Source organism: Capsella rubella, unplaced genomic scaffold, assembly GCF_000375325.1.
Source record: "Capsella rubella cultivar Monte Gargano unplaced genomic scaffold, Caprub1_0 scaffold_2, whole genome shotgun sequence".
Taxonomy (NCBI): domain Eukaryota; kingdom Viridiplantae; phylum Streptophyta; class Magnoliopsida; order Brassicales; family Brassicaceae; genus Capsella; species Capsella rubella.
The window spans coordinates 3,460,005-3,477,133 of NW_006238922.1; the positions used below are offsets into that span (position 1 = coordinate 3,460,005).

The 17,129-nt window shown below is 34.8% G+C and overlaps 2 protein-coding genes and 1 pseudogene across 6 annotated transcripts in view; all 3 read right to left on the reverse strand.

Annotated features, from left to right (window-relative positions):
* LOC111831929 (disease resistance protein ADR2-like) overlaps positions 1–585 on the reverse strand; it is a 3,809-nt gene extending 3,224 nt beyond the window's left edge. The window contains exon 1 of the mRNA XM_023787551.1: positions 81–585. Within this exon, the coding sequence (XP_023643319.1) occupies positions 81–580 (500 nt within the window). The 5' untranslated portion in view covers positions 581–585. The remainder of the gene's footprint in view (positions 1–80) is intronic.
* A 1,120-nt stretch (positions 586–1,705) lies between these two features.
* On the reverse strand, positions 1,706–16,878 carry LOC17894093 (disease resistance protein ADR2). 5 transcript variants are annotated; one of them, XM_023787368.1, is made up of 6 exons: positions 16,290–16,877; positions 11,935–13,027; positions 11,542–11,832; positions 11,270–11,427; positions 9,217–9,253; positions 1,706–1,888 (listed from the first exon to the last, which is right to left on the reverse strand). In XM_023787368.1, the coding sequence occupies exons 1-5, from the start codon at positions 16,760–16,762 to the stop codon at positions 9,226–9,228; spliced, it is 2,043 nt and encodes a 680-aa protein (XP_023643136.1). In that variant the 5' UTR covers positions 16,763–16,877; the 3' UTR covers positions 1,706–1,888; positions 9,217–9,225. The 5 variants fall into 5 exon arrangements, with proteins under 5 accessions (XP_023643136.1, XP_023643135.1, XP_023643134.1 ...); XM_023787367.1 differs by lacking the exon at positions 1,706–1,888 and adding an exon at positions 8,912–9,125; XM_023787366.1 differs by lacking the exon at positions 1,706–1,888 and having other exon boundaries at positions 8,912–9,253.
* On the reverse strand, positions 2,893–7,006 carry LOC111831880 (annotated as a pseudogene).
* Positions 16,879–17,129: the final 251 nt, after the last annotated feature.

The window sequence follows — 17,129 nt, forward strand, 5'->3', positions numbered from 1 at the left end:
GAAATTAAAAGTATAAAATTAGTAACAATCATCAAACTCATAAGAAAGAGAAACTGTAATTAATTAAAGGGATTACAAACCAGTTTTGGAAGTGTTCTCCCGCTATGTTTCCCACATAGTTCAAAGCTTTGCTCCATTCTTGCTTCTTATCCTCCGTTTTATGAGCACAAGTTTCCTTGAAAGCGATCCCAAAATCTCCGGTTTGTTTGCGAACATCAGAAGGATCTACTCCGTAGAAGACAGTCATCACGATTTGCCCAAATTTTTTTTGGCAATCGACAATGTCCAAAAGCTCATCCAAACACCAACTGGAAGATGCATAGCTCTTTGTGAGCAATACGATCGCGATCCTCGATTCTCTAATGGCTGTCTTGAGAGATGAGGCAATGGTGTGGCCTCTCTCCATCCATTGATCATTGAACATGGTAATTCCATTGTCGCGGAACTGTTTACGTAAATGGGTGAGAAGTGTCTGACGGACGTCTGGTCCATGGAAGCTAGTGAAGACATGGTGTCTCCAGTTGCGAGGTGGGGAAGAAGAAGAAGAAGCCATGACAGGTGAAGAAGAAGAAGAAGCCATGAGCAGAGATGATCTTGAGTGGTTAAGAAAGTGTTAGGATAAGAAATGGGAAAATAGCAACTCACTTATATATATAGAGAGAGAGAGAGATGGGAAGTTTCTTTGCAAAGTTAAGGAAATTTCAAACAATGTAAAATAGAGAAGAAAAAGAAAAGTCAATGAAATTTTGGACTCAATATTGCAAACGCGTAAAGAAGCAGCTTACATAGCAAGTTGTATAGTCTTCATCCTTGGCCTGATTCCCAGATGTGTTTAGGATAAGCAAAGCTGTGTTCACTTATTGTGATAGAGACGGTAGTAGTAAACGAAATATCAAAAGAGTTAAATGTGTTTTTGGAAAAACGAGTAAATAGGAGAAGAAACTGTCAACTGCGGGCAACCGTTAACTTCTGAAATGGGTTGTGGCTTGTTCGTTTGGTCACCGCAGGCAGTTGCGGCAGCGGCTGCGGCGAACGCAACGTTTTTAGCCGCTAAATCAAATCGACGTTCAAAACTTTTAATCGCTGAACGTTGCGATCACCGCAGCGGCAGCCAAACGAACAACAATTTTTGCCGCCTTCGCAGCCGCAGACAAAACAAACATGCATTTTTGTTAGTCAGCTTCTGTTCTCAACTTCGTTTTTCATCTTGGCTCAAGGTTGAGATTTAGTTTTATCAAAAACACAATACACAAGTTTTCATTATACTTGTCATATATGAATAGTGATTTCATATTTCTCTCACAAGTTAGTTGTGATTCTGGAAACAAGTGTGCACACCCAATGAATCACATTAACAAACAAAATGTTGTTGTTTGTATCTCTACATGCACACCAATTTATAGATCATACAAAAACTTAAACAGATTATAAGTAGTTACATTTTCCTTTTAGCTTCCTGAGTTTGTTTAATCAATCCTCCACATAACACAAATATATGTACCAGTGGTTTTTAAACATATAAGAGGTGGTCTGGCCTGGTTGCAAGAGCGAATTGAGATGGACCGTTGTGGTTGATTTTTAAGTTATTTTATGCTCTTTTTTTTTTCTTATGAAGGTTTTTGGTTTATATTCAAACTTCTGATTCTTTATTTAAAAATAAAAGAAAATATAAAATCAATTCTTATATTTTGGTATTTTTGGAAAAAAAAAAATTTAGTACTTTTGAAAAAAATAACAATTTTATGGTATTTTTGAAAAAACAAAATGTTGTATTTTGAAGAAGTATCTCTTTAGATGCGTCCAAACCCGTTCAATTTAAGCAGAAGACCGACTTTAGTGGTGGCTATTTTAGGAGAACTTCTGCTCCCATGCCATCATCGTCTCCAAACTGTTCGAGACGTGGCATTTGTTAGACTGATGGAAAATGAAAGAAGAGCTTAACATGGATGCTTCATCAATGTTTTTTAACTGATGACTCTAGTATAAAACAAATAAAGCCAATACCTTGAAGGTTCAGTGAGAAAATGATGTAATCTGAGTGCTGCATTAGAAGGAAAAATATATTCAGCTTTTATCGACAAACAAATAAATACGATATGATAATTTTCAAGATATATTTCACAGAAAAACTATAATTCCTTCAATAGATTGAAATGAACTAAGAATGTTCCTTCAATACAATATGCAAAACCATAATCAAACCTTCATCAAGTCTAATAACCGCACTATACATGAGCAACATGACATTTAACAAAAAACAACACAAGAAATTAAGAATCATTCAAATAAATCTTTTCAAATTCCAAATGCTCTTTAAACCCAAAAAAATCTAAAATTCATCAATTTCATTGAAACAAACATGCTTATAAGCTTTACCTGTGACTTTAACTGCCATCTTCTTTCTAGAGTGAGCTTTTGCGCCATTTAAAACGGGAAAATTTCTTAAAAAGTCTCCATCTAATTTTAATTTGGAAGTTTAATACCCAATGTTATTTGATTGGAAATTAAATTTTGGTCTATTAATACATTAAGTATATAAAAATTGTCGAATCGAATAAACCGCTTAATCGGATTGACGGAATCACTAAACCGAAGTTGACGAAATCACTAAACCGAAGTTGACGAAATCACTAATCCCTAAACACACGGGTAATTTGGGGTTATCCAAAGATTGCATTGTCCTTTGCTATTACCCCAAATCGAATTGGGATCGACAAACCCTAAGTTTAGTGTAATTCCATTAACCCCGGTTTAGTGATTCCGTCAATCCAATTATCGTTTGTTAAGCAGTTTTTTCGATTCGACAATTTTTATATACTTGATGTATTAATAGGCAACAAATTAATAAACCATGTATTTTGTTTCTAATCAAATAACATTGGGTATTAAACTTCCAAATTAAAATTAGATGGAGACTTTTTATGGAATTTTCCCCATTTAAAACCAAGAGCACAACGTCTTCCTCTCCTCTCCTCTCCTCTCAAAACCCTAGATCTACAGCGCTGCCGTTTGGATCCGTTTGACTCTCCGCCGCCTGAGGCTTCACCCTGTGATCCGTTTGACTCTCCGCCGCCTGATGATAGCACTGATCTGGGAAAGGACGACAAGCCGACTTGAGAGAAAGATTCAAGCATAGGTCTTCTTCATATTCGGTGGGAGCAGATGTCTTCGTCACAGTTCATGATCTTCTAATGTCCAGGAATTCAGATTCCGATTGTCTTCTTTGTCGGATGCTTCTTCTTCCTCGTCTGATTCTCCGTCGTCTGTATCCTTATCCCAGTCTTCATCCTCAACTGATTCTTCGTAGTATAAACGTGTTTTCCAGTCTTGTTCTCCAGATCCCCAATATCTGATTCCCTTTGGTTCGTCCGTCAAGATGTTGACACCACATTCGAAAATCTTCTTATGGTCTTTACAATAATATGATCTAAACTTGAATTCAAGCACTATCTCTTTGCTCACTTCAGAGGGATCCATTACTGGCAAGCTCATAAAAAATATGAGTAGATGTTTCCTGTCAAAATCTACGTAATAATTTTCTTGGACTAGATCCGCATCTAACCACATATACTTTACTGAGTTGCCGATGAATTTGCAAATCAACTTTTCACAGTACCAGGTTCTTTTCGCCACAAGGCAAACTTTGACTATGCTGAAATCGGAAGGACCAACTGTTGAGGAATCTCCCCTAACTCGATTACCGATGGAATCCTTATATCTGTTGAAATAAGAACGAGGAATTGTTAACTTTTTTCCTCTGCCTCTGTAATCAAACTCTTCAGGTACTTCTATTCTGGGAAACAAAGTCAACCCCTTGAAACACGATCTTTGGATAATCGCTCGTTTTGCTTGTCGACTCAATCTGAAGCAGTTACTAAGATAGAGTTTTGCTTCTGGAGTGTTTAAAGGGTCGCTTAATCTCTCCAGTGATTCACAATCGCTTGCACATAGCACATGGAGCGAATCAGGGAGCTCTGGCAAAGACTCAAGTCTTTTGCAGTCTGATATATTAAGAGTTTCTAAGTTATGGACATTTGATGCAGTCTGCAATCCTCTCAATCTGACTATTGCTGAGGTCTAGCTCTGTTACACTCGTGGGCAGATGTGTTGAGAAGGTCTTGATATTCTCATTCACTGATATTCTAACTTCTTTAAGATGAGAGCAATGCCTAAATGATACAGGCAACTCTTCTACCCCTGTCGCTGATATACTGAGAAATGTGATGTTGGTTGGCATTTCTGGAGCAATTCTCAGTCGTGGGCAATCAAGAATAGAGAAATATTCTACAGATGCCAAGTTGATGAGAGATGGAATGACCTGTAGACTTTCGCAATAATACATCCATAAGTGATTTAGCTTAGGAAGATTCACAACTGAGGACGGAATCTCTACCAAAGCTTTGCACTTACTCACATCCAATGTCTCCAGATTCTTAGCTTTTGAAAGGTCTGGGAGTTCCATCAAACAAGATGACCCACTCAAATCCATTTCTTTGAGATTTGGTAGTTCCTAGATGTGAAAAAGCAGAACATAATGAGAACTTACTTTTTTTTTTTCATTTTAAATATTACTAATGTAAATATTTCTATTATCAAAAAACCATTATCCCCTTTCCCATAACTAACCTGGGTTCCTTTTCCTTCCCATAGCCTCTCGAGCTCGCTATCCTGCATTATGAGTCTAATGAGATTTTTTGGGTGAAATGTAAAAGATTTTCTCGGATATGCCTCCCAATGTAGTAACCTTAGGCTAGTTGGAAACTCCATATTCTCTGGTACGTACAACTGTCTTTCTCCGCAATATCTCCCACCTTTGACTTCTAAAATAAGAAGCTTGAACATTTTTATAAAAGCCTTCTTGTTTATTCTTAAATCGTCGTCGATCTTTGCTATGTCCAGTGATAAACCTAAAGCTGATCCAGTACCCTAACAAATATTCCAAACTATAACATGTTAGTGCCAAGAGATAATCTGCTTAAATAATAACTTGGTTAATAATGCAAAATCCTTGCCCAAAAAAAAATAAATAAATAATAATGCAAAATCCTTCAATTAAGAAAACTTACTTTCGCCTCTTCTAGGACATAACAAATATCCTGGGGATCTTCTAAAATCTTGCGTTTGGAATTTTTTTGTTTGGAATTAACTTCTTTAGCCATTATGCGTAGCAAACTGTGCATTACCACTGTACCATGATCCATATGTATGAGATATCTATTAGCTAGGTTTTTCAACCCAAGTCTAACATTCAATATTTTAGTATCGTAGAAAATGGATGCCACATCATCAACACGTTTAGAATTGAAGAATACTGCAATGAAGAGAAAAAGAAGTCGGTCTTCCTCGTGTAAACTTTCGTAGCCCACTTTCAATGCACTCTCAATTCTTCCATCGAGAGAACTTTTAAACCTTTCCAAATTTTCAATCCAGTCAGCAACATCATGGTTATTTCCCCGCAATGACGACCCCAGAATACACAGAGCCAATGGAAGGTTGCAACAACTTCTTACAACTTCATACGCAAGATCCATAAACACATCAGGTGGAGAGGCTTGTGGAAAAGCAGAAAGACAAAAAATCTTTAGAGCTTCTTCATCTGATGGAAAACCCACTTGGTATATACCAGTGATACCATGTTGCTGCAAAATCTCTTTGTTTTCAGTTGCTATAATGATCCTACTTCCAGGACCAAACCACTTAATATCAACCAAAGCCTCTAGTTGATCTAAACTGTCCACATCATCAAGAATGATAAGAACCTTTTGATATTGCAGCCTTTCTTTTATTACACCTAAATTGAATATCCTAATATCCTTTAGGTTCAAAATCCTAGAGAGAAGTTGCTCTTGCAAATAAAGCTGCAACCCATACTTGTCAAGTCCACTTTTATAGCTTCCCCTAACGTTTTCCATAAAACAAGAACGCTGAAACCTGTAAGAGAGTCGACTATGTAAAGCTCTAGCAAGGGTACTCTTACCAATGCCTGCAGGACCAGAGATTCCAACAATCTTAACTCCAAGATTATCTAAATCAAGCAAAGACTCCATTTTGCTCACATGATTGTCTAGTCCAACCATGCCATCAAAATCCTTACACGGTGTGACATTCAGTTTATGTGAAACATCTCTAGCAATCTTCTCTATCTTTTCTGCTTCATTTTCCCTAACAAAAAGAAACAAATAAAAATTCATATATCAGGACAAAAGTCATAAAGAGAACATTCCTCTATTTCCTAGCTTCACATAAACCACCGATTTATGACACACTCCAAGACATTTTTGTCTAAAACAAACAGCTAAACCCATTCGATTAAATACGACGAAACCATTACAATTTTTTTATCAAGAATTAAGATATATAACTGTAATCAAACTTCAGTTTCATCACAGCTCATTGCATACAAGAGCAAAATTTATGTCAAATAAACTTAAAAGTTTCAAATAAAATAAAAAATTATCAAACTCATAAGAAAGATAAACTGTAATTAATTAAAAGGGAATGCAAACCAGTTTTGGAAGTGTTCTCCTGCTATGTTGCCTACATAGCTCAAAGCTTCTCTCCATTCTTTCCTCTTATCCTCTTTTTTACGGGCACAAGTTTCATCGAAAAAACTCCCGAATTCTCCGGTTTGACTGCGAACATCAGAAGGATCTACGCCGTAGAAGACAGTCATAACGATTTGCCCAAATTCTTCTTTGCACTTCATGATTTCCAACAGCTCATCTAAACACCAACTGGAAGATGCATAGTTCTTCGTGAGTAATACGATCGCGATCCTTGATTCTCTGATGGCTTTCTTGAGAGATGAGGCGATGGTGTTGCCTCTCTCCATCCCTTGATCATCGAACATGGTAATTACATTGTAGCTGAACTGTTTGCGTAAATGGGTGAGAAGTGTCTGACGGACGTCTGGTCCATGGAAGCTAGTGAAGACATGGTATCTCCAGTTGCGAGGTGAGGAAGAAGATGAAGAAGCCATGACAGCTGAAGAAGAAGGAGAAGCCATGAGCAGAGATGATCTTGAGTAGTTAACAAAATGTTAAGATAAGAAATGGGAAAATAGCAACTATCACTTATATAGAGAGAGAGACAAATGGGAAGTTTCTTTGCAAAGTTAAGTAATGCAAATAACGCGTAAAGAAGCTTACATAGCAAAGATGTGTTCAAAAGAGCAAAGTAAACGAAATTTCAAAAGAGAGAAGAAACTGTCAAATGTCAACTGTTTAAATTGTTTGAAAATGTTTTTGTATTCTTCCAAAAGCTATTTTTAAAGCATGTTAGAAAGTTTCTTACATTTGTGGAAGCTATCTTTCTTTATTTATTTTAAGAGAGAAGAAATTTCGAAGACTTTTTTGGGCACTTCCAAAATGGGAAATATTTAAATCCCGAACTTACATATTTTGGCCATTTTAATCCTCGACTTTCACTGTGGCCATTAAAATCATAGACTTCTCGTTGGCGTTATTTTTAAATCACTATCTTCTGTTGACTGAGCTAGATTGAGCATGTTGTCAAAAAAAATCTCTAATAGAGGAGTTAACAGCCGTTTAGGATCGTTAATCAATCTCTGTTAAGTCGAAAAATGAGAATCACAAGGACAAACGACGTCGTGCTGCCTTAAACGAAATGCCTAAATTTCCAAATCGACATCGTTAGAGAATTTTTACGTAGCACTTGTCATATATATATATGAATATTATTGATATTTATTTCATATTCCCTCGTAAGTTAATGTGATTCAGGAACCAAGTAGGCTCCGATAAAAACGCGTAAAGAAAGAAGAAATTTCGAAGACTTTTTTGGCATTGTAGTAAACTACTTACTTGCGTGTCAAGTAGCGGAGAAAACCCTAAGATATTGACATTGAGAACAAAACTGATACAGATCAATGATTTGCACTTTCTTGATTTGTTTACTGCAATCGAGTCTTCAAGTGTACTCTTTTGAAAGTTTAATGTGTTTTATCTATACTCTTACAATTATGTATTCAAAGTAGAATTTTGAGTAATTTGAGTTTTATTGAGTTTTTAAATGACTTTGATGCTTTTAGGGAAGTTCATATGATTTTTGTAAGATTCTTTTAAATTCCAATTAACACCATGAAATTTTGGTTTCTCTATTTTTAACTAAAAAATCCTCTAAAATCCTTTAGTCATTAAAAATCAAACACACAAATTATTTTTAATACTGGTGGATTTAATATAGATTTCTAAATTATTAGTTCAATAACACTGGATTTCATTGGACTTTTTAAAATCCATGATTGATTAACATATGATTTGTAAAATGTCTACAAAACTCTTAAATTTCTACTTTGAATACACCTCCTTAGTAAAATTAAGATTTTACCAGTGGTACATAGCGAGACAATATTTGTATTCTAAATGTTGTATATCAATAGTGGTAATTATGCTACGACGGTTTTGCTACTTTATTATAAAGAAATGTTTTAATTATAGTGATATAGAGTTTGGTTGATTTAAATGGAGTATATGCATAAACTTACGAAAGCATGAGGTTTGATTCCTAATGTTATCAAATGCTTTGAATGATTAATTTAGAGGTCGCAAAAAATATTTACAGGTTGAGAACTAATGTGAGTATATACAGAATCTGATGATGTAGTTTTTTAATTGTGATTTACATAAATTTTTAGGCAGGTGTGAACATTGGTTTAACCGGCAGTATAATATTTTATCAATAAATATAAAAATGATAAAAATTTTCATTAATTAAAGTGTAAGATTTAAATTTCTATACTTTTAGACCCCTACTGCCTAGGTAATTTTAGGATTCAGTGTTGCAATTACACATTTTTTTTAAAAACAAATGTTGTATTTTGAAGAAGTATCTCTTTAGATGCGTCCAAACCCCTTCAATTTAAGCAAAAGACCGACTTTGCAACTGGTGATGCGTTGTGTCTATGACAATAAAGTACAAAAAGCTTAGTAATTTGCTATTACAAGAGTGAAAGACATCACAACAAAGCAGAAAGAGTTGATCACTGAAGACAACATGAAGACTCTTTTAGTGGTGGCTAGATAAATTAGAACGTTCTTAGCACATAATACACATATTGGATATTTTAAGAGAGCTTCTGCTCCCACGCCATTGCCGTCTCCAAACTGTTTGAGACTTGGCATTTGTTAGACTGATGGATGCTTCATCAATGCTTTTCTACTGATGGTTTTAGTATAAAACGAATGAACCCATTACCTTGAAGGTTCAGTGAGAAAATGATGTAATCTGAGTGCTGCATTAGAAGGAAAAATATATTCAGCTCTTATCGACAAACAAATAAATACGATATGATAATTTTCAAGATATATTTCAGAGAAAAACTATAATTCCTTCAATAGATTGAAATGAACTAAGAATGTTCCTTCAATACAATCTGCAAAACCATAATCAAACCTTCACCAAGTCTAATAACCGCACTATACACAACATCAAACCAGATACATCTAATTCCCAGATGAACAAATTCACAAAGTGGTGTGTCAAATTTTGAGAGCAACGTGAAATTTAACAAAAAACAACACAAGAAATTTAGAATCATTCAATAAATCAGTTCAAATTCCGAATGCTCTTCAAAACCAAAAATTCATCAATATCATTGAAACAAATATGCTTATAAGCTTTACATGTGACTTTAACTGTCATCTTCGTGCTAGAGTTAGCTTTTGCGCCATAATCGTAGCAGCCATAAAGTAAAAAAGAACTTCTTCAGTGAAACCTTGTTAACCTAGATACCACTTTGATGTTTACTTGGTCCTATCCGCATATGCTTAGCTGCTCTATCATCTTCTCCAACATCTCTAAGAAACTGACTAATGCTCGTACCAGCTATAAGTGATTGAGATTCACATATTTCAATGCTCTCATCTCTTTTATCAATTACTTCTTCACCTGTATATTTCCTTTTCCTCGACCCTTCAGGGCGATCACAGTGATTGTGCTGATCTAGGAAAGGACGACAAGCCGTCTTGAGAGAAAGATTCAAGCATAGGTCTTCTTCATGAGCAGTAGAAACGCCGCCGTAGAATCTGGGAAAGGACAACAAGCCGGCTTGAGAGAAAGATTCAAGTAGAGGACTTCGTCACAGTACCAAGAAAGTCTTCCTGATTCACTGATACAGATTCGTATTCATGATCTTCTAATGTCAAGCAATTCAGATTCCGATTGTCTTCTTTGTCAGGTGTTTCTGCTTCCTCGTCTGTAGTATAAACGTGTTCGCCAGTCTTCTTCTCCAGATCCCCAACATCTGATTCCCTCTAGTTCGTCCGTCAAGATCTTGACACCACAGTCCATAAACGGATCATCGTATGTATCTGGTGATGTACACTTGAACTCAAGCACTATCTCTCTGCTCACTTCAGAGGGATCCATTAATGGCAAGCTCATAAAAAATATGAGTAGATGTTTCCTCTCAAAATATAGGTACTCATTTTCTCGGACTAGATCCGCATCTAACCACATATACTTTACTGAGTTGCCGATGAATTTGCAAATAAACTCTTCACGGTACCAGGTTCTTTTCGCCACCACAAGGCAAACTTTGACTATGCTGAAATCGGAAGGAGCAATTGTTGAGGAATCTCCTCTAACTTGATTACCAATGGAATCCTTATATCTGTTGAAATCAGATCGAGGAATTGTTACCTTAGTTCCTCTGCCTCTGTAATCAAACTCTTCAGGTACTTCTATTCCGGGTAACAAAGTCAACCCCTTGAAACACGATCTTTGGATAATCGCTCGTTTTGCTTGTCGACTCAATCCGAAGCAGTTACTAAAATAGAGATTTGCTTCTGGAGTGTTTAAAGGGCCGCTTACTCTCTTCAGTGATTCACAATTATTTGCAAATAGCGCAATGAGCGAATGAGGGAGCTCTGGCAAAGACTCAAGTCTTTTGCAGTCTGATATATTAAGAATTTTTAAGTTATGGAGACCTTTGATGCAGTCTGCAATCCTCTCAATCTGAGTATCCCTGAGGACTAGCTGTGTTACACTCGTGGGGAGATGTGTTGAGAAGTTCTTGAGATTTTCATTCTCTGATATGTCAAATTTATCAAGATGAGAGCAATGTCTAAATGATATAGGCAACTCTTCTACCCCTGTCGTCTCTATCCAGAGATTCTTGATGTTGGTTGGCATTTCTGGAAGAATTCTCAGTTGTGGGCATTTAAAAATATAAAAAAGTTCTACAGATGCCAAATTGATGAGAGTTGGAATGACCTGTAGACTTTCGCAATTATTCATCCATAAGTACCTTAGCTTAGGAAGATTCACAACTGAGGACGGAATCTCTACCAAAGCTTTGCACCCATTCACATTTAATGTCTCCAGATTCTTAGCTTTTGAAAGGTCTGGGAGTTCCATCAAACAAGATGACCAACTCAAATTCATCTCTTTGAGATTTGGTAGTTCCTAGATTTGAAAAAGCAGAACATAATGAGAACTTACTTTGTCATTTCATTTTAAACATTGATATGTGAATATTGCAATTATCAAATATCAATTATCCATGTTCCCATAACTAACCTGAGTTTCTTCCCATAGCCTCTGGAGCTTGCTATTTTCCATATTCAGTATGACGAGATTTTCTGGGTAAAACTGAAAAGATTTTCTCGGATATGCCTCCCAATCTAGTAACCTTAAGCTACATGGAAACTCCATATTCTCTGGTATGGACAACTGTCTGCCTCCGTCACATTTCCAACCTATGACTTTTAGGATATGAAGCTTGTACATTCTTATAAAAGCCTTCTCGCTTATATTTAATTTGTTGATCTTTGCTATGTCCAGTGATACACCTAACACTGATCCAGTACCCTAATAAATATTCCAATCTATAACTTGTTAGTGGCCATAGATAATATGCTTAAACAATAACATGGAAAAAACGCAAAAGGTCTTAATTTTGAGAGAACTTACGTTTGCCTCTTTTAGAACATCACAAACATCATCGGGATCTTCTAGAATCTTCCGTTTGGAAGGTTCTTCATTGATATTAACTTTTTTACCCATTAACTGTAACAAATTGTGCATTACCACTGTACCATGATCCATATGTATCAGACATCTATTAGCTAGGTTTTTCAACCCAAGTCTAACATTCAATACTTCAGTATCGTAGAAAATGGATGCCACATCATCAACAGGTTTATAATTGAAGAATACTGCAATGAAGCGAAAAAGAAGTCGGTCTTCCTCATGTAAACTTTCGTAGCCCACTTTCAATGCACTCTCAATTCTTCCATCGAGAGAACTTTTAAACCTTTCCACTTTTTCAATCCAGTCAGCAACATCATGGCTTCCCCGCAATGACGACCCCAAAATACACAGAGCCAATGGAAGGTTGCAACAACTTCTTACAACTTCATACGCAAGATCCATAAACACATCAGGTGGAGAGGCTTGTGGAAAAGCAGAAAGACAAAAAATCTTTAGAGCTTCTTCATCTGATGGAAAACCCACTTGGTATATATCAGTTATACCATGTTGCTGCAAAATCTCTTTGTTTTCAGTTGCTATAATGATCCTACTTCCAGGACCAAACCACTTAATATCAACCAAAGCCTCTAGTTGATCTAAACTGTCCACATCATCAAGAATGATAAGAACCTTTTGATATTGCAGCCTTTCTTTTATTACACCTAAATTGAATATCCTAATATCCTTTAGGTTCAAAATCCTAGAGAGAAGTTGCTCTTGCAAATAAAGCTGCAACCCATACTTGTCAAGTCCACTTTTATAGCTTCCCCTAACGTTTTCCATAAAACAAGAACGCTGAAACCTGTAAGAGAGTCGACTATGTAAAGCTCTAGCAATAGTACTCTTACCAATGCCTGCAGGACCAGAGATTCCAACAATCTTAACTCCAAGATTATCTAAATCAAGCAAAGACTCCATTTTGCTCACATGATTGTCTAGTCCAACCATGCCATCAAAATCCTTACACGGTGTGACATTCAGTTTATGTGAAACATCTCTTGCAATCTTCTCTATCTTTTCTGCTTCATTTTCCCTTAACAAAAAGAAACAAATAAAAATTCATATATCAGGACAAAAGTCATAAAGAGAACATTCCTCTATTTCCTAGCTTCACATAAACCACCGATTTATGACACACTCCAAAACATTTTTGACTAAAATAAACAGCTAAACCTATTCTATTAAGTATTAAGATTAAGATTAAGCACAAAAACCATTACAAATTTTGATCAAGAATTAAGATATATAACTGTAATCAAACTTCAGTTTCATCACAACTCATTACATACAATTAGGCCTGACCAATCATGGTTTATTAACCACAAGTTACGGTTATAAATTTTCTTGAGGTAATTAGCGGTTTGGACAGTTTTTACAAAAGTAATCAGTGGTTTGGACCATTCACTATTTATAATTGGCCAAACACAATAAATTATCTGTTCACTAAAAGTAGTTCTCCTTCGATACCCTCAACATTTCTCTGGAATTACACTTATATCATTACTATTTTAATATAATATTTATTTTTTATTTCTATTTCTTCTTTTCCCCCATTCATTTAAAGTTGAATCTATCACAAATATTTATCCCAAATTTTTCTTCTAATATGATATTAATCTTAAGAACATTTTTTCAATCTATAAACACCAATTTTGATATATTTTGCAAATCTATAAAGAGTTATTTTTTCTTATTTTTCTTATATAATATGTTTGTACTCCATTTTAGTATTCATACATTTTTAGCATGTTTGTACTCTGTTTTTTGGTTGTTGTTTGTACTCGTCTTCTAGTGTTAGATCTCCCATTTTTGTGTTTGTATTATTCTTCAGGTATTCGTACTTCCTTTAATATGGACATTTTTATGTTGTGATATCTAGACTCTGTCTTTTTTTTACGGGATACTACTCTAACCATATTCTGTATTTGGATGCGCTAGTCTATTTATATGGATACAAGACAGTTTCATTTCTAATATTTATACTCTATAAATTGGGTTCGTATTCCTTTCACTGTGTTCGTATTCTGTTTACAGAGTTCGTATAGCAGTTTTTGCGTTCGTATACCATTTACAAAGTTCATATACCAGTTTTCGAACCCCCAATACAGAATCTGTTTTAGCATGTTTGTACTAAGTTCTTTTGTTGTGTGTACTCCTCTTATAGTGTTTGATCTCCTATTCTTGTGTCCGTTCACTCCTTATAGTGTTCGTATTCTTCCATATCTCGTATTCGTACTCTGTATCTCGTGTTCGTATTATATTTTTCTGTCATTTAGTCTGATTGGCTACAGGTTTGTGATTACATAATTTTTTTTTTCTATTATCAGTTTGGTTATAGATATATTTGGGTTGATTAATGCGACTTAGGGTTTATTATCAAAATTGGTTATAGATATATTTAGGTTGATAAATGCTATTTTGGGTTTATTATCAAGTAGGTTATAGATAATTTTGGATTGATTAATGCAACTTAGGGCTTAGATTTTAGAATTGAAACAAATATTTAGATTTAGGGTTTAGATTTAAAGTTATGTTTAGGTCGACAAATGTTTCTTAGGGTTTATATTTGAACGTTGAGGGGTTGATAAGTTGAAATTAGATTAAGTTTGGGTATAGACTTTTGATTTAGGGTTTAGATTTAAAGTTATGTTTGAGTTGACAAATGTTTCTTAGGGTTTAGATTTTAACATTGAGGGGTTGATATGTTGAAATTAGATTAAGTTTGGTTATAGACTTATAAAGTTATGCTTGGGTTGACTAATGTTTCTTAGGGTTTTGATTTGAATATTGAAGAAACGATAAGTTCAAATTAGATTAAGTTAAGTCTAATTTATATTTGAGAGTTCCTTAAGGTAAAAGTACACCATTTTCAGAGTTCAAATCTAAATACTAGTATTTAGGTGATATGTACTCTTAAGACAAAGTTCATTGATATTTACGAATACCCATTTCGGAGATCTAATATCTATACTGGTATTTTAGTTGATATGTACCAAATTGAGTTCGAGAATGTTCACCCGTTAGTACACCATTTTTGGAGTTCAAATCTTAGTACTAGTATTTTAGTGATATGTACTCCTAAAACAGAGTTCATTTATAAATAAGAATACTCATTTTGGAGTTCAAATCTTAATACTAGTATTTTAGTGATATATACTCCTATAACAGAGTTAGGATTAGTAGTTTAGGCTTTAATAACAAAATTATTTATATAACTCGTAGATATGTACTCTTCAAACAGAGTACATTGCTGTGTTTGGTACACCCATTACGGAGTTTATATATGAATACTAGTATGTAGTGTAGCCAATTATCAGCTTTGTACTGTAGATAAATGATACAATTCTTATTCAATACGTAGATTAAAACCCCAATGCATGATCTTAACTCTTATCCGTTCTTTCTCGTCACCCACACATTACCCATTTTAGTTATTTCACTCTCTCTATTACACACCCACTCTCACTACCTCTCTCACGCCTAACACGTATCCCATCTCCCAATATTAAATATTAAGGGGGCCAATTCTCAGTTTACTTTCTAAAAACTGTCCAACCCACCAATTCACCCAATTTTCTTTAACCATAACCATATCCTTTTTATATATACGGTTAAAACGATAACGGTTATATACGCTTACGATTAAATATTGTTACAGTTATTTGATGATTATGATATAGATAATATTATAAACATTTTTTTTATATTTTCTTACCATATCAAATAATTTTATTTATAACATGAAATATATGTAATTATATGATTCAAGTATTATAGTAAATTAGTTAAAAATTATTTTTATTTAATCAAACACCAGTACAAATTAAATAAATTAATGGTTATGAACCTACAAATAATTATATTAAATTAGTTTTTATTTGAATAATGAAAATGAGTAGTGCAGTGGATTAGAGTTACTAGTTGACACATTAAACCATTTAAATATTATTTTAATGAAATATAATTTTTATTAAGGGTTTAACCGTGAAGGTACGGTTAACCAAAGGTTTTATACGGTTATGGTTGATAACGGTTACGGTTAATATTCTCTTTATAACCGTGATTGATTTATTTTTACGGTTAACGGTTACAATTTGTATTAACTGTTTTATAAGGTTATGGTTGAAAAACGGTCCGGTTATGGTTAGAATTACGGTTAATGTTAGATTTTTTTCATGCCTATATACAATAGCAAAATCTATGCCAAATAAACTTACAAGTTTCAAATAAAATAAAAAATAATCAAAGTCATAAGAAAGATAAACTGTAATTAATTAATTAAAGGGAATGCAAACCAGTTTTGGAAGTGTTCTCCAGCTATGTTTCCCACATAGTTCAAAGCTTTGCTCCATTTTTCTTTTTGCTCCTCTGATTTACGAGCACAAGTTTCATCGAATACTCTCCCAAATTCTCCGTTTTGTTTGCGGACATCAGAAGGATGTACTCCGTAGAAGACAGTCATCACAAATTGCCCAATTGTTTTTTGGCAATCCAAAATGTCCAAGAGCTCATCCAGACACCAACTGGAAGATGCATAGTTCTTCGTGAGCAATACGATCGCGATCCTTGATTCTCCAATGGCTTTCTTGAGAGATGAGGCGATGGTGTGGCCTCTCTCCATTCCATTGTCATCGAACATTGTAATGCCATAGTGGTTAAATCGTTGGCTTAAATGACTGAGAAGTGTCTTACGGACGTCTGGTCCGTGGAAGCTAGTGAAGACATTGTATCTCCAGTTGCGAGGTGGGGAAAAAGAAGAAGAAGCCATGAGAGAGGATCTTAAGTGTTTAAGAAAGTGTGAGGATAAGAAATGGGAATATGGCAAAGCTGTGTTCACTTATAGAGAGAAAGAGAGAAATGGGAAATTTCTTTGCAAAGTTTCATTGAAAAGTCAAATGTATTTTTATAAACGCGTAAAGAAACTTACACAGCAAGTTGTATAGTCTCAAATCTTAGACAGATGTGTTTAGGATAAGCATTGTATGGAGGAGAAGATAGCAAAGCTGTTCGTGCTCACTTATTGTGAAAGAGACATCTGTAGTCTAGTCTTGTAAACGAATTTTCAAACGATTTAATGAGAGAAGAAACTGTCAACTGCATGCAACAGTATATATGGCATAATGAGAGAAGAAATT

What these genes read in the sequence shown, in the direction of transcription:
- LOC17894093 (XM_006301036.2), bottom strand. Translation starts at nt 16,762, where the DNA reads ATGGCTTCTTCTTCTTTTTCCCCACCTCGCAACTGGAGATACAATGTC. An exon ending in ATGTTCTAAAAGAGGCAAAC is followed by an intron (nt 11,833 to 11,934) that starts GTAAGTTCTCTC and finishes AATATTTATTAG; the next exon opens with GGTACTGGATCAGTGTTAGG. An exon ending in GGCTATGGGAAGAAACTCAG is followed by an intron (nt 11,428 to 11,541) that starts GTTAGTTATGGG and finishes TTTCAAATCTAG; the next exon opens with GAACTACCAAATCTCAAAGA.